We start from the raw sequence: 27,619 nt of genomic DNA on the forward strand, positions 1-27,619 counted from the left end.
TGCTGAAGGGGAAGTTGAGGGCCCTACCTCACTTTAGAGTGCAGAACACCCCCTCATCACACCCCCAAATAAGTTATTCTATGGAATCATATGGCCGTCATATTGTAGGTCAACATTCGCTGATCCCTTCATTAATCAATCATGTTTAATTTGTCATACTGGGTACTGAGGTAAAGATAACAATGTTTATCTTATGAATATAGTTTTGTTTAAGTCTCTTTTAATTCATAATTACAGACTGTAAATATTTTCCCCCATAGATTTCTGGCATGCATGTTTAAAATTGGTTGCTCAAAGGGAAAAATTCACTACTTTGCTCTACAAGATAATGGCCAAGGGGAATAACTCCAAGGACCGAGGCAAAATACATCATAGGAAAACAATTTACTGAGGCACATGAACATGTAAGGTTGTTTTACAGGATAATCTTAACTGTAATTTCGACACATGTGCACAAATTTCAAATTTGGAACTGAAAATATAATACTTTTTATCTTAATTTTTTATTAATATGCCTGTACATGGTACATGTTTACTATCTTCCTTCAAAGTAACATCCAAAGGTTTAAATATATAATTGTTTTATTCCAGTTGCTCAACAACTTATTTCATTGTATTGATTTGTCAGGAATACGTGAAGTGTAGTCACTTGGCCCATGTTGTATAAACATTCTGGTACTGTTTGGAACATTTTCTGAAAATTAAAATGAAAAAATTAGATTAACCTCCACATATTTTATCTATATCTTGCCCTACGATAGGGCTTTAAGACAATAATAATTCTTGAAATCGACAAATAAAATACTTCCATGATAAAAATACTGTAGATCACTAAATTTTCGCAACACCTTATTTTGGCGAGATGGTCATTGACTCTTTGTAAGCGAGACATAATTTTCATGAATAGTTGTTATTGCTCTATATAATCGTAAGGAATAATTTTCACGAATAGTTGTTATTGCTCTATATAATCGTAAGGAATACTTTTATATGCAAGAATTAAATTTTCGCAAATGCATTGTGTTGCGTAATTACGCAAAAATAAAGTCCTTGCAAATAAAATTGATGTACAGTATTAGGACTTGAAAAACTGTTTACGCAGTGATATGCCTTAATCATAATATGTCATTAACATATGTCATAGACTGTAGAGTTGGTTATATGCCATTAAGTAAACATATTACATCATTGACATGTCATACTCAGTATCTGATAGTCAATCGGAACATCTCTCGATCACCCAAATTTTTTATCAAGTCGAGAAATTCTCAACTTGATGAGAAAGGCAGAGTGGTGTTCAGATTGATCTTAGGTCATTAGTGCTATTCTCTGTCATCCTTGGACTTTCAGTAAGGTGTGACATTCTCAGTGCTACATATTTTAAATTATTGTTGACAAAAATGAGATGACTAAAGCCTCTCCTCCTAGCCATTTGAGACACTGTTATTTAATATTTGCTTCAACGGAATTTCAATCCCGTTTATATTTCAACAGGGAATAAAAGGCTGTGTAAATTTCAGACACTGATTATATAACGTCAAGAATACCACACCTTACTGAAAGTCCAAGGTTAACAGAGAATTGTTCTAACATACGTCAATACGTAATTGATTAGTTGATACACTTATGTCATTGTGTATATACATGTGTAGTTGATTAGTATCTTACTGAATACATCGATGGTGGGATTTTCTCAAATACTGGTGACTGTATGTCAGACACAAAGAACCAGGCAAAGGCCACCAGTTTACCCCTGTCATACATCAAGTAAAATGGCGCCATTTCCTCACAGTACATATCTCGTCGGACATTGAAATGATACTGGTTACCTAGCAACATCAAATAAAGGATCGTTTACTTGCATCTTTGTACTTTCATCATTGAGAAAAACAAAATAAAATGGAATACTTCATAGCTAAGTTTATCACAGTTCTATGCATGCATAGAAAATTATTTCGAAAAACAACTGTCGATGTGAAATATTCGTTATAAAAACTAGGTTTTACACAGTGTTATGATTTGTGGAATCCCCCCCCCCCCCCCCCGCCCTTCCCCACCCCAATTTGGAAGATATGACCTACCTAATCTGGACATACACTGTCCCTGACCCCAGAGGGTCTCCTGAATGGTAGTTTCGTCTATTGGTACAGGCACAGAATCAGACATGGGATCTGGTCCATTCTGGAAATACAGTCCTGTTCCTATCCCCTCAGATACCAGCTGTCTCTCGGTTCTCGTAGAGGCACATATTTTGGCTGTAGCAGAAAGTACAATATTTGTACACAACTGTCAAAAGCATGTCCAATCCCTTTATGTAAGGTAGTTTACATACATGTATTCACTATAATATATGGTGAATTTTTTCATCAAAATTGTGTAAAATTTTGGCATATTTTAAAATTTCTTTTAAAATATTTCAAAATCTTACAAGGTTCCATGAAGTATGCCGTAACGAAGAGTAAATTTCCTTCCTGGACAAAAGGGCGGGGCTTCAGATTTCTCGTGGGATAGCCATTGGACAAATTATCTGGGATCTACAAACATGAAAATTTAAAAATATATCTGAGAATAATCCAACTGTATCATATTTTTATGACCTTATCCTTCTCTTTCGGTGACTTTGACCTCAATTCTTATTTTTTCTTTCGGCAGTTTCAAAGAAACTATAAATACACAATATATTATTAAATATTCTATAATGCTGTACATAGTGTTTAATTTTGACTTTGAGCAGAGACCTTCAATATCTGGTGCATCTATTTCTTGTACATAGCTCTCAACGTAGCTGTAACAATGTAGCCCTCTCCGATTAAAACAGGCACGTAGTATCAGGGGGGGCCTGGCCCCCCCACTTTTTCTCCCGACATTACCTTTACTACAGGAAATGTATACTGAAAGGAAGGTTGGCCCCCCCACATTTCAGCACAGTGTAGTGTTATAAAGGAAATTTACCCCAAAAAGTTTGAATTTAAAGAAAGTTGGTCTTGAAAAAAGTTAGCCACTATCCCAAAGTTAGCCACTATCTACACTACATTGTTTCAGCTACCCTTACCCCTGTTTGAAGTCCCGCGATAAGGCCTTGGGAATCGTAAATAAGTATAACAGCGGGGTCGTTGTTTCTCCAATAGCGCTTACCAATAAAGTTGACTGATCCTGAAATTTACAAAAAATATCTTCATTGAGGAGCTTAATTTTAAATAATTAAATTTAATGGAGTGCATCTAAACTTGGTATATCGTTTTTAGATTTTACAGCAAAATATTTCACAAATATACCTCGACCTTTAGAGTTGACCTTCAGTGTATATATATTGAACACTGATTTCTCGGATACTTTGGATATATATATATATCAATTTGAAAGTGATAGAAGTCCTAGTCTCTTAATCTACCAGTAATTTTACCTTGGAAATTTTGAATCCTTGAATACCTCGGAATTTTTTTTTTTTTTGCCCAATTGAGTTCGAGGTAACGAGGATTGACTGTAGTATATTGCGTTAAATAACATTCTTTTCTTTCATCAATGAGTATTTACCGTGTAATAAATCAAACGATGGGTGTTTACAAATTCGTCATTTGATGAATCGTTTTGTAAGCAGGAAATGTCACAATAAATCAATCAATAAATGTTGATTGAAACGTCGTTCCTATCGGCACAGTTAATCAAACAGGTTAACTTTTAATCTCAATTCTGTTGCATGTTATCTCTATATTGTTTGCATTGTTTATGAGACATATGTTAAATTTGATTGATAATGGATTCAAGTTTTCTCCAAGTGATGACTCTGATGTAATATTTTTTAAAATTTAATTTATCGGTAGTGCTGTAACTTTTTTTTGGGGGGGGGTGGTTAGGATATATTGTAGATTCCTAAAAATATTGTATTCTCAAAGCATGTAAACAGTACTATTCTTACTAGATTTTAACTCTAATTCAATGAATAAAGAAATTAAAATTTGATCGTTTGATCGAATTACCTGAACAGTCAGTCAGCATTGTGAATCCCTCTAAAATGGCGTCAGATTCTCTTAATGGAAGTTGTGCAAAAGCAGCAGGGTTTGTGTTGAAGCTTGGACTTGTAGAGTTGTAGTCCCAAGTTACTAGGAGAAATGAAGAAAATTAGGAATACAAAGTAGGACATTTTAAAAAAATATTTTAAAATTTGAAATATTAAGGAGGCTGGGGGTAAAAAAAATTAACCATCAGATAAAACTTAATTTTTAAGATATGATATATTACATGTAAGTTGTCAACTGTCATTTAGCAAACAAGAATTTCATACATTTTAATTTTAATTTTATAAACTATCTTCATATGGAGTTCTTCTTACAGGGGATTAGGGGATTAATATAGTTTTAAAATGGCCAAAACTCCCAGCCCTCGACTTAAAGATGAGAAGATACGATTTTTTTTTTAATTTGAAAACAACTATACTCACTGATAAAGTAATATCTACTATGAATAATTTTAACAGTTTTGATTTTAATTTTCATTCAAATTACACAATTATGTCCAATAAAAAGTTTAAAAGTTGTGTAGATTTTTAAGAATGATTGCAGAAAGGTAGCTGAGATTTGGGGTAATATAGAGCACATTTTCCATAAATCCGAATTTTAACAGCTACTTAACAGTAATTCATTAAAAGTATATATTCTTCAGTTCAAAGGATAGTTGTTTGATACCCCCCCCCCCTCTACTCCAACCCTTAGTAATACGACCCCAATTCCTTTCTAAAAACTCAGTTTCCCATTACTGAAATACAATAGACTTATTTTCTTTAAATTGTCCTTGACATTAATAACCTGTTGACCGAATGTGATATTTCCCGGAGATTGACATTTAAAAAAACCCACAAACATCCGCTTGTAAGTAAATCATATAAATGTCGTATAATATTTTGGTTGTTAGGCCATCTTTAAAAAATATTGTGGTTGCCCTGTCCCGACCGACTGACTAAAAAGGCCCAACTCAAGACTTTTTAATTAATTATTTATTTATATTAATTATTCATAAATTAATTTTGTAATTTTTTTTTTTTTGGAAAATATAAAAATTTATCATTGAAGTTGTCTGAGAAAAATAATTTTCTTACCTACCTACCAACTCAAACGTATGATTCCTAGTCGGGAGTGGGAAAGCAAATATTAATTTAAAGCTGGCCTTATGTTAGTTCTTTATGGACCAAAGTTCAACATATTATAGGCCAATGCTTTATAAAATTAATGTTGAAAATAAGAGTATTTTGTTTATTATTTAATTGTTATATTTTTTACGCTAATGAGTGCCTTTTAATAAAGTTATAAAATGCACATTTCTTTGAAGCAAACAGAAAACAGGATAAATTCTTCCTTCGAGTTTTCTCTCTACATGTACCATATGTTTATATATACTTATACTTACTTCGTAGGTCGGTCCATTTCGGAGATTGACCTGAAATGCAAAATTAAGACAGTATTTAACATAAAAGTGCATAACTCAATATGTTGCATTGATCATCTTTTTTATCGTCATATAATTATAAGTTAATACCTTGGTAGTGGACAAAATCCCCCCTCTCCAGTCCCTTTCTCATAATTCTAGGAGAAAAGAACTGAAATCGACCAATATTGAGTATCTGTATATGTGTATATGTATATGTTTTATATATGTTTCTGTACCTCATATACCCTTTACGTGGTTTTGAGAGAATAAATTAATTTGTACGCCAGTTGGGAAAGACAGTCTAAAAATATAAGAACATTTACTACCGGGTATTTTGGTATATTTGCCTCCAATTTTTAGGTTTTTAAATCAACTCTATATAGCTCCAATATTAGCCCTTTATATGATTGAGCATTCTTTAAATTCACCTCTCAATATATGAAGCAACTATTGTTTACTTGCAATTTGAATTTTTTTTAAATCTCTTCCAATACTTAAAATCATTTGTGTAAAAATAGTCTCTTTCATTCGAATGCGTTACCGTCTATAGACATCACTAGGTTACTAGATTCGGGGCCAGGTTTCTGAGGGGGAACTTTTTGTTGCTCTGCAACCTTTACATCCGAGGTTGCTTGAGGGTTTGTTGTTTGTTGCTGGGAGCTCGTACCGGAATTAGGTTGCTGCGTGGGTAAGTTTCCATTGTTAGTTTCACTTCGAAGCTGAGCATTTGTTGAGACACTGGTCTGCAGTATAGCAAAAAAAAGAAATATTTTATCAAAGAAAACTTGGATCAAAATTCAACACTCATATATGCGTCAAAAGTTTCCAAGGAGACTTTGCATCTATACATTATATACCATAAATCAACATTATCCATTACTAGAAATCAACATTTACTAGAAATCAACATTATTCATTAAGTAAACATTAACGTTATCCATTTCATTTTTTATTTTCATCCAAAATATTATAAAAGCTCCAGCCCTCCCCCCCCCCCCTCCCCACGCTTTTCGCAAAAAAAGTTATCCTTACAATTACCATTTTTGAAGAGATAGTGTTTTTAAAAAACAAACATAAATCACGACCTGAAAATAGTAATTACAGGTAAATTACAGGTATTTTCTCAGATCTTGACCTTAACATGGTGTCATGCCATATTAGCCAGAAAAACCTACATATATTTATTGCATATTAACAGAGGACAGGTGTGGTACATAAAGCTATAACACAAATAATTGTTTTATGACATGGTCACGCGCTTTTGACATAAAAGACATGACCACCGTTACTTGTATTCATTGACGGAAAGACAGTTAATTTTTTTTTCAATCGGTCATACCAGAATATGGCCATGTTGTACATACGTTGTGCGACAGTAATTGCCAGTGCCCTATAATAATTTATAAATCTTGGAAATATATTACAATGCAAGAAGTTATTTCACACGCTTAATATGTCTAATTAATTTTACTCATATTGATCATAAACCGGTAATTAAGATAAATTTGATACTAGTTTTCCTTGACCACAACTCTGATTTTAAAAAGCGATATTTCCTAAAACTAGTATATACTTTTAAGCAAAATTCAATGATATGGCATAATGCAGTTTTAAATCGCTCAAAATCATATAAATTTTTTTGTATACAACTGTAATATTGGGGAGGGGGTTGGTGATGGGTGGAGTGGGATATGGGTACTCAAAATGTACAAACCGGAAGGGCTGGTACTGCTGCCTCGTACAGTGGTAGATTACTTCCGGGGACAATGGATGGTATGAACATTTCCGGTTCCTCTCCTTTCCGTCGATTTTCGTTGGGTTGGAACGGTATATAGACCGGAAAAATTTCCCCCGTGGTGGGAATACGCACAGCTAACTGAGGGTATGGCAAATAAATTGGCTTTTCTGGGTATGAAAGTCTCCTGGAATTGTCACTCGTGAAGGGTAAATATGCCAATGCGTTTTGTTGCGGCAGAGCGTATTGCACGTATATAGTTGACGGATCGTCGGACACGACAGCCGTTCCCGCTACTCCAGTATTCCCTTGGAAAATTTGTAGAGTCGGTCTATTCTCGGCCCTCCGAAGAGGCGGCACATTGGGGTAATAAGTATCGAACATCGATTTGATTGTGACGTAATGATCATCAAATCCATTGTCTGGAATTGAAACAGAAGGAAAAGATCCAGACACAGAAACAAAAGTGATAGTAGGAGTAGATCTAGGTGGCGCTGTAGGCATGGCGGGAATATTTCCGCCATTTTGAGCTGAGAGCCATGGTGGTGGTTGAGTGGGAGACTGACTTGGGGCTGCTGTAAATGAGTTGCTTGGCGGAGGTATGACACCACTAGGGGGTACGGGAACTCCATTTACGGAAGAACCACCGGTAGGGGGCAGTGTTCCCCTGTTTTGGGATACTGGTAGGTTGCTCACAGTCGGCATGCCTCTTATCAGCATTTGTCCGAGTACTCCAACGTTACAACATGCAAGTATAACAAGTATAACCACCGCAAACTTAAAATCCATCTTGAACGAAAAATATGTTTAAAGTTAATTTCCCCCACTTTATTCTAATCCTGATTATTTGAATAGAACAGTTTCCTACCAAATGAATATTAGATTTTCGTTGAAGCAGGCATCACATCACCATTATAATGTCCTCAATAAAAAACCCACCACTTGTATAATGGATGTCTTCCTGTGTATTTTATTATGCTCTTTTTTCCCTCCTTCTGTTGGCAAATATCACAACGCGGAAACGACGGCCCTATATCTAGAAATAACGGCCTTTTCCTCTATTCTTCTGTTGGAGATTCTATAAATGAAAGCAAAGAAAAATAACGTGAATTTTAAAGTTTTTCGTTCTTGTATGACCCGTACCTTATGTTGTTGATTTCGTGTCAGTCGCGCTGATTGAAATCGATCTTCATGTTCCCCTTTTGTCTTTTGATGTCATGATTGAAAAATACGTATGTGGACATAGGTTTAGTTTTTTAAGCAATCAGAGGTCGAACAACACACGTTAATTATAAACAAATAAAATGTAAAATCATGCAGTGGGAAATTTTATTTTGATCGAATATAATGCATTTCAGTAATAAAACAGTTTATGTAAAATGTTATTATTTTTTTTCCTTCTTCAAAGAGACAAATTAAGCATAACTAATTATCAAATGTATATTTTTTTAGGTTTGCAAATACTTCTTACTAACCTTGGCAATACTTTACAGGACGTTTAAATCCTGAACGAAACATTCATTTTTTCGAGAGAAAAACAAGAAAGATAGGATGTTCTTAATATAAAAGTCCATCTAATACAAACACGCGTTCAACTATTTACTAAAATTAATGCATAATTTCAATCTTTTTCTGTTCACATAAAAGTCATGAAATAAAAGGCGTATTTTTTATTTTATTAATTGGTTCACCTTTTGTGATAAATTGATAAATTCCAACCTAAATCCCAAATCCGCAAACATAAAGCGTTGCGCGCATTAATTAGAAAACCCTGTCTCTTGTTAAAAATCTGCGTGACGTAATGTTTAGGCTTTTGATATTTAAAACAAGTAAAAGAAAATGTCAGCGGACGATTCTCCGATTTTTTGTTTATTCTTAATGACACCTGTTCAGGGCGTGTGATAACGTTATATCTGTTCTGTAAATGTACGTATATACTAGTAAAGGATCATTGTTTTTGTTTTGGGGGTAGGGGGTGGGGTTGGAGGATGTGTATGAAAAGTAAGTGGGTTGGGACTCTATGCACAATTTAAATAAGAAAGTGATAAAACCCACGAATTTTATTCTTTTCAAAACAATATTTTTCTATAGAAGATTGCTAAAATGCTGTTTCCTTCCTTCTTCTTGCTAATAGGTACGTTTGTTCTTGGTTTTAATTGTTTTATTGTTTTTTACAAGTATAACTGTATGCATGGCGTCACTGACTAATTATTCATCATAAATTAGTACTAATGATTTCCACTTTCCTGATGAATTGTCCTGACACCACTTTGTGTCAACTATAGTCGCATTTACCTATATGTACTATGGAGAGCGTCAAGTAACACTAAGTTTATTGTGGATTCAAATCCAGCTACATGTAATCACTTGTAAGTCGTGTCTATTTAGACTTAATGCAGTCGCTAAAAAAATAATAGTAAATTGTTGAAATAATTCCTGCAAATTGACTAAAATCAGCTTCAAAGCAACGCTATTTCTTTAAGGAAATCACCATTGACAAAGATATTGTTAGTGTTGAGCCATGTAACCTTCTGGTCAGTATTACAAATGCAGTACACCATCAAAGACAATATGAAATCGACATCGATATTTTTATCGATATCCTTAGTAATTTATCGATAAATTTATGCTCATCGCATTTTTGAGGTAGTTTGAAGAAAACTTTTTAGCTCACCTGAGCCAAAGGCTCAAGTGAGCTTTTCTGATCAAAATTTGTCCGTTGTCTGTCGTTGTCGTCGTTGTCGTTGTCGTTGTCGTTGTTGTAAACTTTTCACATTTTCATCTTCTTCTCAAGAACCGCTGGGCCAATTTCAACCAAACTTGCCACAAAGTATCCTTGGGTAAAGGGGATTCAGGTTTGTTCAAATGAAGGGCCACGCCCTTTTCCAAGGGGAGATAATTATAAATTAGAGAAAAATTAATGGCATTTTTCAAAAATCTTCTTCTCAAGAACCACTGGGCCAGGAAAGATGAAACTCATGTGGAATCATCCTCAGATAGTGAGGATTCAAGTTTGTTCAAATCATGACCCCCGGGGGTAGGGTGGGGCCAAAATGGCCGATCAAAGTTTTACATAGGAATATATAGGAAAAAATCTTTAAAAATCTTCTTCTCAAGAACCACTAGGCCAGGAAAGATGAAACTCATGTGGAATCATCCTCAGGTAGTGTAAATGCAAGCTTGCTCAAATCATGACCCCTGGGGGTAGGGTGGGGCCAAAATGGCCGATCAAAGTTTTACAGAGGAATATATAGGAAAAATCTTTAAAAATCTTCTTCTCAAGAACCACTGAGCTAGGAAAGATGAAACTCATGTGGAATCATCCTCAGGTGGTGTAGATTCAAATTTGTTCAAATCATGACCCCCAGTTGTAGGGTGGGGCCAAAATGGCCGATCAAAGTTTTACTTAGGAATATATAGGAAAAATCTTTAAAAATCTTCTTCTCAAGAACCACTGGGCCAGGAAAGATGAAACTCATGTGGAATCATCCTCAGGTAGTGTAAATTCAAGTTTGTTCAAATCATGACCCCCGGGGGTAGGGTGGGGCCAATATGGTCAATCAAATTTTTACACAGGAAGATACAGGAAATTAAAAAAAAAATCTTCTTCTCAAGAACCACTGGGCCAGGAAAGATGAAACTCATGTGGAATCATCCTCACGTAGTGTAGATTTAAGTTTGTTCAAATCATGACCCCCGGGGGTAGGGTGGGGCCAAAATGGCCAATCAAAGTTTTACATAGGAATATATAGGAAAAATCTTCTTCTCAAGAACCATTGAGACAGGAAAGATGAAACACATGTGGAATCATCTTCAGGTAGTGTAGATTCAAGTTTGTTCAAATCATGACCCCTGGGGGTAGGGTGGGGCCAAATGGCCGATAAAAGTTTTAAATAGGAATATATAGGGAAACCTTTTAAAATCATCTTTTCAAGTACTTCAAAGCCATGCTTAGTGATATTTATAGGGAATCATCCTCAGGTATTGTAGATTCTAGTTTGTTCAAATCAAGACCCCCTGGGGGGTTAAAATTCAAGCCCCCTTCCCCCCCCCCATCCCCGCCCTCAGTTAACTTTCAGTACTGATCTGATATGTGCTTTTTTCTAGCCAATTGCTCAGGTGAGCGATGTGGCCCCTGGGCCTCTTGTTTAGGGTACATGTACAGTATAAACAGCAAAATTTATGAATTCCTTTATTTTTAACAGTAATACGTGTATAGTTTGTCAGCGTATACAAATGTAAAATATTCAGTCTATAAATCTACTGAAAAATTAAATAATTTATCCATCAATTCATTTTTTTCCCCACTTTTAAAAATATCCATTTTTGAAAATTTTGTAAGGTGCCTCTGACCTATAAAACTAATGATTTATTTAAGAAGTGGATTTAAAGTCAGTCAACCAAAACCTCAAGAAAGTAATGAAAATGCAAACGAAAAGGAAGATTATGCAATGCAGAAGTCGCGCAAACATTTGCATTTAATACTTTCTCTAGTCTACTAAGTTAAAAATAAAAAAAAAAAGACTCTGAAACACATTGTTAGGTAAATGCCAAAACTAAATTTCATTAAAAAAAAATTAAGATCAATTTTGAAATAATTCATCATGATATATAGTAACTTACCGCAACTTTCTCTCTAAATCCATTATTCAGCGAGGCAAGAAATGCAGTATTGGCAAAAGTTACACGGTTCCTCGCCACGATCGTAAAACGGGCGATAAATTCACCAGGACGGTGACAAGATGATCATTAATGGACAGGGACACGTGCAATAAATTGCAAAAATTGGCAACCGTGCACAGTACTTTTGATCACCATCAACGTTTTTTTTGTTTGATTTGAGAGTTTGTTACGACCTTTTTAGGTGATCGAAAGCTGCTTTCTTTGACAAATAGCATGGTTTCAAAAGCTTCAAAAGTCGTCTTTTATTGTCATTCTCATAAACATTGTTAAATGTTTTAAGAGTTTCGTTTTTAGAAGCGATGATCTCAATATCTGATAACAAAAGTACATACTGGGAAATTATTTGAATCCATACATATGTAATAATATTTGATTTGAATCGTTCTGTTCAACATTATGATTCATAATGTGTGAATGTATTTACAAAACGCACAAAACCCTAAATTATCAATTCTGCAATAATGTTATTTGGATCAGTTGTTACATAACACATTAAAAAAAGAAATTAGCAATATATATATAATAGATTTATATTCAAGTATGTTACCTCTTGATTTTTGCCAGATAAATGTGAAACATTTTTTTCAATGTCTAAAAAAATGTGCAAAATTTTGTTTCGAATAACATAAAAACGACACAAAATTGCATATCTAAGCACATAGTCACTTTACGATTTTTTTCATATTTATAAGCAATTTCAGTTCACAATCAGTCAAATTATATACGTACATCAATCCATTTATCAAATTTTGTTTGTGTTGTGCATCCTTAAATAACACAAAATATACATTGAAAGTAAAGAATACTGTACAATTTATCATATATATATATATATATATATATATATATATATATATATATATATACTAATACACGAATTATTCCTCTTCTAATACTAGTAACTTTTATTTGCCACTAGGTTAATTAAAGTTTCAAAGATGAGCTCCATTTGTCTGTCATGAATATGTATGTATCGAACAGCTTATCCGCTTTAATGATCATTTTTTCAAAATTAGCACTAATGTTCTCACAAAGATTTTATTTTCATATTTAAAAAAAGTTATGATAATTTTGATAATATTTTCGTTTCTTAATAATCTTCTATAATTAGCTGGATACCATACCAATAAATTTGCCTCTAGAAATCAAAATTGATTACTTAATCATTTGTAAGCCTACCTCTCCATGGTTAAATTGAAAAACTTACAAAATTTACAAACTATTATTTTCATACTTTTTCATTTAACATTATCACTGGAGAAACAAGTTTAATAACCTTACCTGTATTTCTTGAAGTGTTGTCCTTTACTTCTTATAAAGGTGAGATTTCTTGGAAAAAGACAAAACTGAGTTCTTTGAAAGCTAATGGCCATTAAGGGGTTTAGTCTTAATTCGTGGAAATTGACCTCTGACTCTTCAGATATAATTCAGAGCAAAAAAGTATAATTCATTCATTATGATTGTGATCTTTGTTTATTTACACTCAGACCATACAATGGTATATGAGGTACAGGAACATATTTACATATATACAAAATACAAAGTCAAGTAAGGAAGAGTAGTGTCAATTAAAGAAAATAGTTACTACTAGAGTAGTAGGCTACGTAAGTAATTTTTAATCAGCAAGGAAAAATATGCAATTAAAATAATCAATCTCAACAAAAATATTGAAATAATGAATTAAAGAAATGAAATTGAATAGAAAATGATTTTAAAAAAGAAGAAGAAATTTTAATGAAGATAACCAAAGAAAAATCATTCACCAGTCAAACTTTCGTTATAATGGTCTTCCATTTGTTTGCAAATTCACCAAAGTATATTTGGGTCAATTTTGACCGACTTATGCCATGTAAAATGTCAGATCATTGTTTCTATACAATAAAGTTAGACAACGGCCTATTTCGTTTACCTGACACGAAACATATGTGGACGCAAGCGTCAAAAATCGGCCGCAAACCAATTGGTCCTTTCAATGAAGCAATTAGAAACTGGAATGCTTGATCTGTTATTAAAATAACTTATATTTATCCATGTTATTTAATATATCCCTGTGACATTGAACATTTGCATGCGACATTACAGGATTTTCTTCAATACATAATACATGTACCCTTCTACATGTTATGTATAAGCAAATTACTCCTAGTCCTCTGTGTCTTCGTGCACAATTTGGTACAAACCAACTCTGTTGGACGTTTGCTGTTTTTAAAGTATATTAGTTTTAACATTTAAAGATTAAAACTTAAGTTTAAATTTATCTTAACCATAGAGAAATATAGTTTTACTTTAATAAAAACGCAACAAATATGTGGGGCTCTTCGCTCGCTCTAGATCCGCCACTACTTTTCTGTGAGATGTGGCGGGAAAAGGCTTTGCATAATTGTAAAACTCGCATTGTCCTTGTCTGTTTGAGCAAAATCTCGTAATATTCTGTCTGATAATAAATTGTCATAATTTAATCATTTGGAAATTGTATTTCCGAAACGTATATAATACACAGCATTTTAAAATATATTCGACAAATCCTGTTTAAGGTCATACAATGTAGTTTGAACTTTATTGGGTTCTTCCCTGGAGTTGAAGAGTTCCACTAAATGAAGGACATGTGTGCAAGATTTTTAAAGTCTATATATGGATTTTTATACCTCTTCTAAAACAATACTTGATGAAAAAAAATCTGGAATTTATGTTTTGTAATTTTGGTACATTTTTCTTTGATTAATGCAAAAATTTTTAAAATTTGATATCTTTTCAAAACCCCTGGTAACGCATGCTGATTTTTTGTCTAAGAATATGTAATGGTATTATAAGTTTAAATTTAGAATATCTTGAAAAATTATCAGTAGGTAAGGTACCTTGCGTATGTCCTTAAATAGAGAAAGTAAAATTGTTTATACTTGTAAACTGTATAGCGCAGTCTTTGCTTTAGACCATGCCTAACAAGTGTGCTTATCTCTGCACCTCGGTTATGCCAGAGTTTGTCAATTAGGGTTGGATGAAACATTGTGCGTATTTTGTTTAACATTTAAACACTGTTTTAATATTCAATTTTATGAATATTAAATATTTTTATCTAAATTGTTTTAACTCCGCAGAAACGCACGACGACTTCAAACTTTCATATATCAAATAACCGACCGCCTCCTGGCGGCCGGTAATAATTACATAGGGCTCTCGGCGGCTGTGACTGGTCGACAGGGGATATTTTGTTACTCTCGTCACCTGATCCGACCTTTGGAGTTCCCAGAGGTCCCTGTTATTTTCCTGGTCAAGGGTTGATCACAAGTATATGAGTTACTTCAGTGCTTGTTATATATGTAACATATTGCTGTGCGAAGGCTGTCCCAGAAATACACAAACTGTTTCAGTTTCACATACGTATATAAATCTGAGAAATTTTATTCTATAAAGTAACACTTTCTCGCTCAGTGAAATGATTCTAACAAAACAGTTGCCGAAGGTACAATGATCAGGTGCCATGGACGAGTGAGCATCCCCTGCCGACCGGTCACACCCGCCTTGCGCTCCTTGTCATGTTCGAAAAAGCCAGAAAAGCCCGTCGATATGCAACAACCCAGTGTAAAAATGGCCCAACAATCAGTGTGAAAGAAGTGAGTGACTCAGCATTTGACATAATGATGATTTGTATTTGCTGCAAGTCATTGTATCGACCATATCTAGCCTACATAAAATGATACTAAACTTTTAGCGAAATCGCTGATATTCTTGCTTTATCAACTTGTTTGTCAAGAGGAATCACGCCACGTGGGGATTCGGGTTAGAATAGGTCCTCAGTACCCCCTTGCTTGTCGTAAAAGGCGACTAAATGGGGCGGTTCTTCGGATGAGACCGTATAGACCGAGGCCCCGTGTTACAGCAGGTGTGGCACGATAAAGATCCCTCCCTGCTCAAAGGCCGTTAGTGCCAAGCATAGGCCTAAATTTTCAGCCCTTCACCGGCAATGGTGACGTCTCCATATCAGTGAAATATTCTGGAGAGGGACGTTAAACAGTATACAATCAATCAAGAGGAATCACAGGAGTGAAGTCGACAGAGATAATTACTTCTCCATGCCAACTGATCCAACCTCTGCTCTTCTCAGGGGTATATGTCTGCTCTGTTTAAATTTATATTATTTAATTGGACTTTCGAACATAATTAATGACTAATTATCAACTTTGTGATATAAATGAAAAGAAAATAAATTTCTTGTCACTGTTTATTATTCTGTATTTCATGATTTAAAGAACTATCGCATCTAAAGTCATTTGTTTATTATATAAATGATCTGTGTCACCAGTCAGTATGTTATTGACAACTTTAACACCTACTTTTTAGTGATCATAAATGTATCAGGTGTAAAGTATTGCTATCGTATAAATTGTTCGCATTACAAATGTTGGCATACAGCGATCACCTACACTTTACCAGAAATATTAAAAATTAATTTAAATATATTGAGAGTAGATAAAAGATAGTTCGCAAAATAAAAATATTGCTCTTCGTTGTTAAAAATACCCATATAATTATAAAAAAAAAATGTCTCTTAGCTTAAAATTGAATACTAATCATAATTAATTTCTTAATATACTTTTAATCTACAATGATTATGCTGCAGATAATATATAATCGAATTTTGAGATTTGATAAAGCAAATTGATAACAGGTTCATAGGACTTACTAGTTATGTGTTTCTCTTCAAATGAACGCACCATAGTTGTAGCACACTATATTTAAGAGAAACTTGATGTACTGTGAGCACTGTGCACAATCACTAATTGATACTTACCCCACCCCACCCTTACCCCACCCCAAATGGTTTTGGAAAAGTCCATGTTTTGCCATTGGGAAGCCCGGAATATGTGTCCGATCAAAATGTATTTTAATAGGACGTGCACAGTAACAATATGTAACAGAAATTCATTAAATTCCAATCAGTGGTATAAGAGGAGCTATGGAGAAGAGATGGGTAGCTCAAAGCGTAATGAACAGACGGAAGGACGAATGGACATCCCCATCACTATATGCCCCTTGCTTTTCATTGGGGTATATAGAAACAATAACTTTGCTAAGGTGAGCTAAAGACCTAAAATCTGTTACATTAAATTTTATTACACCAAAGCTATTAACTCCGAAAAAGTGGTGTTTAAGAACTGTAGCTTTTATGATAAAACCCCAATTATTATAATTGTGTTAATACACCCACAGACCATCTGCCTGATCATTGCAAGATTACCTTCTTCAATACCGAAATGTAAGTTGAAGTTTCATGTTTTAGCTTATTTGTAAAAATTTTTACACCTGCAAGTTTTAATCTTTTTAAAATGATAAGTTTTGTATCTTGACTTGTAATAATATTGAGAGAAAAATGAAATTAGTATATTGTAGAGTTTGGTTTATATTATTTGCATAAGAGATTGAAAATATAAGAGATAGTTTTTGGAGATGATCATTGCTTATATGTAAAATTACCAATGGAATTTGAAATGTGTATATTAAATGTGCGATAAGGTATAAGAAAGTATTGAAATATCGGCACACTCTACGAAATAAAAGAACTGTAATACAATCCTTCCCGAATAAGGTATTGTGATATTAAACACAATAAGAATCTTAATAATATGCTCTCCTCCTGACTGATTTAATAATCTGTATAACAGATGTGCAAAAAGCCTCCTGGTGATAGCGGACTGTATCTCATTGAAAATCACTGAAAAAAATAAAAATCGTTTATATTACACCACCGAAACACTAGATTAGTGTCGAGTCTCTTAATTTGAGGTACGGTACGTGGCTGATGGGAGCCACTTTCTTTGAAAGCAAGCACTGGCATCGAAAAACTCAGATGTGGGATCAGGTGCCATGGAGGAACAATGAAATCAAAAAAGATCCATGAGTCACATGAGAGTTTGATGTAGGATAACTCTGTTAAGAAGTTTTTATACCCCCGCTTGAAAAGTGGGAGGGTATATAGTAATCGCCATGTCCGTCCATCCGTCTGTACGTCTAGCTGCATGTACGTCCGTCTGTCTGTCTGTTACGCTTTGGGGTACCCATCTCTTATCTGCAACTCCTCTTATACCACTGAGTGAAATTTAATGAAACTTTCACAGAATCTTTATTACATATTGCCATTGTGCACCTCCATCTTTTACTTTTTGATCCGACACTGGACTTTGCCATTATAACCATATGGGAGGCGGGGAGTATCATTTAGTGAGCTCATTGTTCACAGTACCTCTATTTTCCTTCAGTTATCAATTATATTAATAGGAGTATGAAAAAAATCAAAATAAATACAATTGAGTGTTATCAATTCAACACAATTATTCAACAATGTATTATTATAGATATTTAAGGAATAACTCTAATTATTGGCTAAACTATTCGAGTATAGCCTGGTTTGGGTCAGTTCAGACTTTATAATGTGCGAGGGGTTATAACACATTTAATTTCTTATAATCAAAAGGTATACTGGTATGTAGTTTGTGATGCATGTATTGGGAATTTCTAGATAAGTAAATTATGCATGAGTTTTGCTGGGTTTTCCCCAATGAGGAAGAGGTCTGTTTATCATACCTAACTCAGAGAAATTTATAGAGTTATGTTATATTTTTTTATTTTCTCATCTTCTTGTTTCCGAAAGATTAACGGCCCGGATAAGAGCTAAGTTACATTTTGATTAACATATCTTTTTTGTGCATTACTAAGATTAATACATTACTAAGATTAACACCAGATGTTCATCATTTCATATATATATATATATATATATATATATATGAGAGAGAGAGAGAGAGAGAGAGAGAGAGAGAGAGAGAGAGAGAGAGAGAGAGAGAGAGAGAGAGAGAGAGAGAGGAGTTAGCATTCCTTACTGACCGGTCACACCCGCCGTGTGCTCCTTGTCATGATCAGGAAATAACGGAAAAATTCGTCGTCAATTCACTGTATAAATAATGGACCAACAATTAGCGTGAACAACGTCAGTCAACATTTGACTCAATGATAATTGTACTTGCTGACAAGGTCATTGTATCGACCATAGAACTTACGAAATGATGACTTCAAGACTGATGATATTCTTTGTTTCGTCAACTTGCTTGTCAATAATATACCTCGTTTTAGAAATTGCTCATACGTAGAGCATGCTCTTGCGTATCGAATCAACTGAGATATATAAAATACATGGTTACTGTCTTGAAATATAAGCGATATTTGGGCGAGGGTAAGAAAACGGGATAGAGGGCGAGGCTTGCTTGCTGCATAAATAAGGGAAGTTAAAAAGTTAAAGTCATCAGGTTTATCATATAGCTTGGTTTTTTAGATTACCGTTAACGTCTTTTTCAAGTAAAAAATCCAAGTAAGAAACAGATGTGTCAGACTCTGTGGTATCTTTAATCTTCAGCTCACCATGATATATCGTATCGACGTAGGAATGAAAATTACCATTGTTAATTGACAATACGTCATCGATATATGTAAATGTCGAGTTGAAGGCCACAACAAGTGTTTTCTTCTTTTCAGGCATGTGATTTTGCACAAATTCTGCTTCATATGAATTTAAAAATATGTCTGATAAGGTACCCATGGGAATTCAAATACATTGTTGGAATACCTGGTCTTCAAAAAACCAGATATTGTCAAACAGAAACTCAAGCATCTCTTTGATGTCAACTTCAGAGCAAAATAATTTTGCAAATGACCAATGACCAGATAAATATATTTACGAGTTCCATTTTTATTGATAAAGCAGCTGTCAATGGTATAAAAAAGCCTGGACTTTAATTTATCGTGGGGAATGGTTATGTATAAAGTTGAAAAGTCGAAAGTTTTTAAGGTGTTGGATTCAATCTATCAAAGGTAGAGTCTAAAAATAAATCCCAAAATATTTTCGAATTAATGTCTACATATTTTTTTTGGTAAAATAAATATATCAATTACCATGTCGATGTGTAAACTTTTTTAAATTCTTGTTTTTTTTTTCGCAGATGATGAAACTTTATCTTCTTTTCTATTTTCTTCTCCACGTATTCGAAGGGAATACTAACATACAGGAAAGAGGTATGACTCTACCATAATATCTACACTACTTATTATCTTTTCTTGTCATGTATTTAAAAGAAATATTAAATTCTTCATTGTAGAAATTGGAAACAGAGAGGTTGTATATACCAGATGGGGTAAGAGTATGTGTCCTCCACATGCATAATTAGTCTATTCAGGTAAATGAAATTTTCATTGTGAAAAAGATATGTTAAAAATATGACATCAAACGAGGATGGAATTATTTTTAACTAATGCATAAATAATTAATTATTTATACAGCAAAAAAGTTTAAGAATAAGATATCAATGATTGATACAACTTTCAAATGCAGATTTGCTCCTTTTATAGGGTATACCGCAGGATCACATTATACAAATCCAGGAGCGGCGGTAGATCCTCTTTGCTTACCGACGGATCCAGAGTGGGGGATCTATAGGGATGGATTTGATGGAATTAAGGGTTATATTCATGGAGCAGAGTATGAAACAGCGAACTTTAAGGAAAACGCGTATTTCAATGCATTGAACGATCATGATGTACCGTGTGCTGTGTGTACTGTTCCAAACAGATCCATTTTAAAGATGTTTCCGGGTGAGAAAACCTTATACAAGTACCAAGGTGGTAGATCTGTAGATTTCATATAAATAGTAGGTACATAAATATTCTTGAAATAAAAGAATTTCTAGTTTAATTTTAGCAGCATTTGAGGCCGTTCGTTGTGCATTTAGGGCAATAAGAGATTAAAATCGGATTGTAGCAAAGCAGGTTTTGGTATGTTAGCTGCATGGGCAACAGGCTTTTAAACATGAATTTGATTTCCATATACCAGAACGAGAAACTTCATTGGACCTCTTGCAAAAAGGCACACTATGTATTCCAGTACTAAAGAAATTAATTACCGTTCGTTTCCATGCTTATTAGGTGTGAATTGTGTCCTTTCACTCACTCACTGATGAAAAAAAAATATTTTTGTCATTTCTGCTTGTTAGAGCTGTTTGAACATTTTGATGCAAACATTTGGAAATTAATATTTCGTTGTCGTAGAATACTAATATATAAATTTCATTAGAATTCCTTTCTTTTTTCATGTTGTTGATTGAGTGTGATGCACGTATTTGTTGGTAACCACCGTTGTTAGGCTAGCCTTTCTAATTTAATAAGATAATTGATTGCACTCAGAAGTTTCTGAGAAGCTTATAAGTTCGAAGACATATTCTCTATAAGCAAATGACAGTGGGAAATATCATATAAATAAGGAACGTTGACAATAGGAAAAATTGAGTTTTGTTTATTCTGAAATTTAAAAAGTTTACAATTAGAGTCTGACGTGCTTTTCATTGATAATTTTTCTTTTGCAAAAGTCCACCTTTGTTCTCAGCTATGTTAAGGACCGATATGGAAAACGTGACCTTTGCACCGTTTTTATATGTATTACTTCTTCTAAAAATTGTAACAAAGCAACTGAATACTTGTAGAAAATGTAATATAGCTATTAATTATGGATAGAATAGGGCCGTAGTTATTACTAGTTATATCGCATGTATCAGCTGTTTGTCACGTGACTTGTATAAAAATAGAATTGTTAAGCTGAATGTAGGAAATGAGGATAGTGCAATGGCATACGCTTGTTTTTCAAGAAAAAAAATTGATACACATTAAAAGATGTTTATTTTCAATTTCCCCAAAAAGCGGTGGGAGCTAGTCTGTGCTGTTTGCGAAGTACTGAAAATTTTGCCGAAAATGCTTATAATAGCGAAAAATTTCAACTTCGCTTAAATTCTATTATAAATAGAATTAATGTTATGCACACCGGGATCAGCTCCCAGTACTTTTCAAAATATACACTATATAAGGAATAAATATTCCAAATTTCAGCTCAAACAAAATAGTCTATGCCCTTGCACTTTTGATGTAAATCACGAATATGCTTATGTTTTAGCGATATTCTCTACATTCCTTGTCCCTGTGCAGCTCCACAGGCCTTTGGCTAGCTTAAAAAAATTGCCTGTATTTTTTTTTTCAACATCTCAATTTTTTAAGCTATCTAAAGGCCTGTGTGCAGCTCCAATATGCTACTTGATAAATTCATATTCTATACAAATTGTATTTAATAAATTATTATTTTTTAGTTTTAATGATTAAGTTTAAAATTAGCAATGATATCATATTTATTTAAGCATACTTGTATATATTAAACCAGTGAATCTAGTCCTTTGTGTTACCTGTGTTGCGTCATGTCAAGGCTGATGACGGCATATTTGACAAAAGTCTTTCTTCTATTACTCTACTGTATTGTTATCAAGTATTGCAATTTTACAAGATTTTATAAATATTTGATAAAATAGATAAATTTAACTTGTTATTTATATATATATAACTTGTTATATCATGTCGTTAATTAATTTTTGTGGCTTGTTAAATTTCAATGAGGTCACAATTAAACTTCCAATACGATGTACCAGGAATGTGAACTCTGACCTTCCTTAACAATTAGCTGCAGGTTTCATGCTTTATGTGTTGAAACAGGGAAGAATAAGTCTACTAGTAATTGTATTCGTATTTACTTAATTTATATAATTACCAAACAGTCCGTAAGAACTAGTTTATGAATAAGTTATATTCCAATCAGCTGAAATTAATCATTGTAAATCTTTACTTCGACTTTTGATAGTGTTAAACAGCTTTTACAGGAGGATTATTCATCCACCACTTATTTTGATTTTTGCCTTTATTTCCTTCAGTCATCGCAATAATTTCTTTTATAAAATGCTTTAGTTATGTAATACATCTTTATGAGATGAATGTGATATTTCATTTTAGCAAGAAAAAGCTGTTACGAAGGTTGGTCACTTGAGTACGAGGGTTATCTAATGGCGGGACATTATCTCCACGCAGCGGGTACAACATACACATGTGTAGACAAGAAACCAGAAGCCATACATGGTGGCCATGCAAACTACAATGGCTACCTATTTTATTTTGTTGAAGCTATATGTGGCTCATTGAAATGTCCCCCATATGTTCTAGGGAGAGAACTTACTTGTGCCGTTTGTTCCAAAATGTAACCAATAAAATATATTGCTATACATGTATATGAGGATATGACTTGTTTAATCTAAGCTGTAAAATGCGTTCTTTGGTTGTTAGTATGGGGACTAATGTCGCCGCTGTTGCAGAAAAAATACGTGACTCGGGTAAGAGGCAACCTATTTTATTTTGTAGAAGCTCAGTGTGGTTTATTGCATTGTCAATAATATTTTCAAGGGAGAGAAATAACTTGTGCCGTTTGTTCTAATATGTAAACAATCATAAAAATATATGCTTTATGGAAATCAGGTATGATTTACACGATTTGCTTTTATTGATTATTAGCACGGGAATTAATGTTGCAACTGTTGCAGGAAAGATATATAAACTGCTTGTAATTAAATGTAATCCTTTTCTACAATAGCTGCGACAATTATTCCCGTACTAACAAACCAAGAAATTGTATTGTCTATATTTACATCTGAATAAAATATCAAATTAAATTGTAATTTATTTATTAGGTCTAAGTTATAAGCTCAGGCATTTTTCATAACTGTAAAAGAAACGTTTTTTAGGGATGTCAACGAATAATCGACTATTCGACTGTCCGTCAAATGGACCGACGATCGAATAATCAAACAACATTCGAATATTAAAGAAATGCAAGAAAAGGGGGTGATAATGAAATTTTCATCTCAAAATTGAAAAAGAGCCCTTCCTCAAACTGTACAACAGTTGCTGTATAGTGTACGTCCTAAGACGAATAAGAGATCAAACACATTGTACATATGGAAACTTCAGTAATTACATAGCGCGATAATGATTTCTCAATCAATGACTTTTTTTGTTATTCTACTTAGTAAATTAGGCAAGGTTATACTGCACTATGAAAAATAATTGACTTGTACCAATTATATTTATATACTCTAGGAATTTCAAATGCTTAGATACACCCTTAATATTTGCATAGCCTTGAAGTTTTAAAAGTTCGATGATTATTAAAACAATAATCTTACATAAAAGACAATTTGATATATAGCTGCGGTATTCATTAATTGAACAAACAGTATTCAACAATTTCATCGGATGTGTGGATAGTGTGTGTCTACAATTCCCCATTTCCATTTTATTTTAATTTTCCGATTAATTTTAATTAATAATCTTTCAAATACAATGTACTATAAAAAAAAATAAATGCTCCGAACAGTTGACTTTTGTTCCAATAATGCAATTGAATGTTTGACTAAGGGCAATAAATATTTTGATATCCCTATTTTTTTAAACTATGAAAATGACATTTTGGGTTTATATTCTTTATATTTGTAGATCTGCAATTGCTTTTTTGTTTTCATAATAAATTTATAAACTGAATCTATGTTTTCCTTCTTCACTTGGTTATATTTGGCGTCGCCAAGAACTAAAGCAACGGCAGATCTACAAAATGTGGCCCCGCCAAACACCCGGGGATCATGATTTGAACAATTTAGAATCTACACTACCCCGGGATGCTTCCACATAAGTTTCAGCTTTAAAAAATACATTTTTTAAAAATGAATATAAATCTGCCACACAAGGAAACTGAAAGGTCATGATACAAAAAAAAAAAAAAAAAAAAGAAAAAAGAAAAGAAAAGAAAAGACGCGTAAAACTCATAAACCTGTTCAATATTGCACTAGCACCAATTTTTCAAAAGATTCAATGCATAGAACTGATTTGAATGTTTAAATGTTGCTGCTTGTTAATTGAAATACTCCGAGTCTTGTTGATTTAAATGCTTCCTTACATTGCTGATTTAAGAGCCATTCTGTGTAATAATTTGAAAATTTTATATAGGTGCTGTGGCACGCATAGTCCCAGAATTTCTCCAAACTGTCTATGATAAAAAACATTGATACCCTGAACTGAAATCAAGCTAAATTGGTTGCTATGCTTTATAGTTACCATGGCAACATGTCTTAAAGTTCGAGAAATGGCATTTTTAACATGTTGAAAGCCCCATAGTTAACATTTGCGGCAAAGCAAACAATTGTTAATGACTGTTTCCAAAAGTTGAAGGTCAGATGTCTCAAATGCATGATAAACATGTTTGGTAAATCAACTATTACATACGTTACTATGGTAACAAAGTATTCAAAATAAAAAAAAATATTCATTGAATTTTATAGTCATACACGTAAAAATAAAAAGCAATTATAGGATAAAATGTGACCAAATAATAGAAAAAAGAGCTTTGAAACATATACCAAAAACAAAATATGATATTTCATTTTGGTTGACAATGGTTGCCAAGGTTTTTATACCACAGAGAGCCTTCAAAGTAACACTCTGTATGTTTAAATCAGATCCTATCTTTTAATAAAAAGCACATTTCCTCATAACTAATGATCAATTTTACAAGATGTTGGTGTGCTCCAAGTTTTCCCATTTGAAAAAAATCAGATTAGATTCTTTAAATAGAGCGTTGCTATGGAAATAAGCAGAACATATATGCCTAAAAACCTGAAAAACATTTTGTTTCCTTGGATAGGTACCCTTAAATGTAGATTCCCAAAACTTTTATGATTGATATTTATTAACAGCTAACTTGACTTTTGATTTTGACTATCATCCAATCTCTAAGTGGGTGCAAGAAGTTGGCACACAAGGTTTAATATTGATATAAAGTTCACAAAATCGAACATTTTCCTGCTTGGTAACCATAGCAACAGTGTTGTTTTATTCATCAGATTTTATCAATATATGATGTTCAACTTCAGTTCTAACAGATAAGTACTATTCAAGCTGAGTCCTTTAGTTTGTTTCTTGATTAAATGGCAATTTAATTCTTAATGCAGCGAAAAATAATTCACTTTTAAGCACTGGTACTTTGTTTCCATGGTAACACTGCAAAGTAGCAATTATACCCAATTTCTCTTGTTGTTTTGGTGTTGCAAGGTCCTAAGGATGCATATTTGCCAGTCTTGAATTTTCTTGTTTTTCCTCAAGACAGTAGCATTAACCTAATCTTAGTTACTGGTTTTGCATGGTTACACTGTGTTACCATGGCAACCATAAAGTTATGTATAGAATAATATTGCTTATACTTATATACTTAGGGTCAAACATTTTTATTGTTTTTCTTAAGTCGTTGATCGAGTTTGAGCTTGTACGGAATGTTTTTCAGCATATGTCAGCATTTTAAATGTATTCCAAATGTACCCTTGGTTACCACTTACTTAGAGATATATTCTAAACAGTTTCTTTACAGTATAAGTGACATCAAGGTGTCGTGTTTTTGTGAGAGTGGTTTGTTTGCTTTTTCTAGTTTTTATTAAGCCACAGTCAAGATTTAAAGTGGCTGAAAATCTCGATTTTTCAAACTTTTCCGGCTGTTGTCATAGCAACCGAGACACATAGCAACGAAATTTTGGTTGATATTTGTTTCTGGTGTCAAGTACTAAGCATGGGTGAAGTTTCATCAAAATCAGTGACCATGCGTGGCAACGAAGTTTAAGTGGTTACAGAGAATGGTTATTAAATGCTTCCTTACATTGCTGATTTAAATGCTTCCTTACATTGCTGATTTAAGGGGGGACCTATGTCCGAAAAGTCTTTGTGTGAAATTTTCAAAACTTTGACATTTCTTTCCTGACCGCTTGCTTTTAATTTTTAGGCATTAAAACTAATACCTTTATATGCTTATTTTTACACAGGAGCACGTGCAAAAACAGTGTAAAATGCTAAAAATAGATTATTTTGAGGCATTATTGTTTTACCCCAAATATGCTCGAAAATGAACCAAAAATGTCAAATCACATTCAAAATCAACAGGTATTTCATTTATATGACTTGTTTCTTTAAAATTAAAGCAAATTTATTGTAATTAATCTCGCATGAAAAATTATAATGGAGCACAATGTAAGTGTCACCCCGTTTTTCTTGTCGTATTTTTTACAATTCCGACATGCATAACAGGTAATATCTTAAAAAGTCTTTGTGTGAAAATGTTGCAATTCATATCATTTGAAAGAAATGATTCATCTCTTTCTTTTAACAAAGAAAAAAACTATACCTTTATGATAAAATAAACGAGAAATATGACGTTTTCTTTGATTTTCCTACGCTTGTGTCATAAATATTGACCTTTCTGCACTAAAAAAAAAAGGGTACGTAAACACTGACAAACATCCGAAAATAAAACTATTTTGCGAAAAACGATTATTTTGTTTTCATTAGAAACAATTTAAAAAGATTAATTCTTTTCTTCTTCATTCCTATCATTCTGTACCCCCCCCCCCCCCCATTTCCCCGTCAACAACCAACACCTATTAGAACCTAGGAATGACTTTATCGCAATAAAATCTACATGTACTATAAATGAATTATTAAGCAAATATAGGTACATGTACATTCTTATTTTTTTTTTAGTTTTATCCAGAAAATACAATTAATGATAAACATAAAATTAAACATATTTTCCTGATTTAAGCCGCTTTCTTTGCGGAATTTCATCTTACCTTTTTGCACTTATATATCAGCATATCATCAAGGTATTTATTCACAACTGAAATTGCGATTAATTATCAACCAAAGAATGAAAATTCTAATATTAATAAACTCCATAAATCAAAACTGTTATTAATGACAAATAAATTTTCTTTTTGTAAATTGGGTACGTTATTGATTGTTAACAATGTTATGCCTATATCACAGTTGCAAAAGTCAACA

General features: G+C 33.2%; 1 protein-coding gene and 1 pseudogene across 2 annotated transcripts; one reads left to right on the forward strand and one right to left on the reverse strand.

Moving 5' to 3' along the window:
- Positions 1-491: 491 nt before the first annotated feature.
- On the reverse strand, positions 492-8,655 carry LOC134237468 (uncharacterized). 2 transcript variants are annotated; one of them, XM_062719557.1, is made up of 10 exons: positions 8,632-8,655; positions 7,136-8,234; positions 6,089-6,164; positions 5,401-5,430; positions 3,978-4,100; positions 3,053-3,153; positions 2,429-2,534; positions 2,082-2,255; positions 1,669-1,829; positions 492-694 (listed from the first exon to the last, which is right to left on the reverse strand). In XM_062719557.1, the coding sequence occupies exons 2-10, from the start codon at positions 7,943-7,945 to the stop codon at positions 596-598; spliced, it is 1,680 nt and encodes a 559-aa protein (XP_062575541.1). In that variant the 5' UTR covers positions 7,946-8,234; positions 8,632-8,655; the 3' UTR covers positions 492-595. The 2 variants fall into 2 exon arrangements, with proteins under 2 accessions (XP_062575541.1, XP_062575540.1); XM_062719556.1 differs by having other exon boundaries at positions 5,963-6,164.
- A 9,709-nt stretch (positions 8,656-18,364) lies between these two features.
- Positions 18,365-22,950, forward strand: LOC134237454 (uncharacterized; annotated as a pseudogene).
- The last annotated feature ends 4,669 nt before the right edge of the window (positions 22,951-27,619 follow it).

The sequence above is a fragment of the Saccostrea cucullata genome, unplaced genomic scaffold, assembly GCF_032062105.1.
Source record: "Saccostrea cucullata isolate Sc308-1 unplaced genomic scaffold, CSIRO_AGI_Scuc_v1 ctg999, whole genome shotgun sequence".
Lineage (NCBI taxonomy): Eukaryota > Metazoa > Mollusca > Bivalvia > Ostreida > Ostreidae > Saccostrea > Saccostrea cuccullata.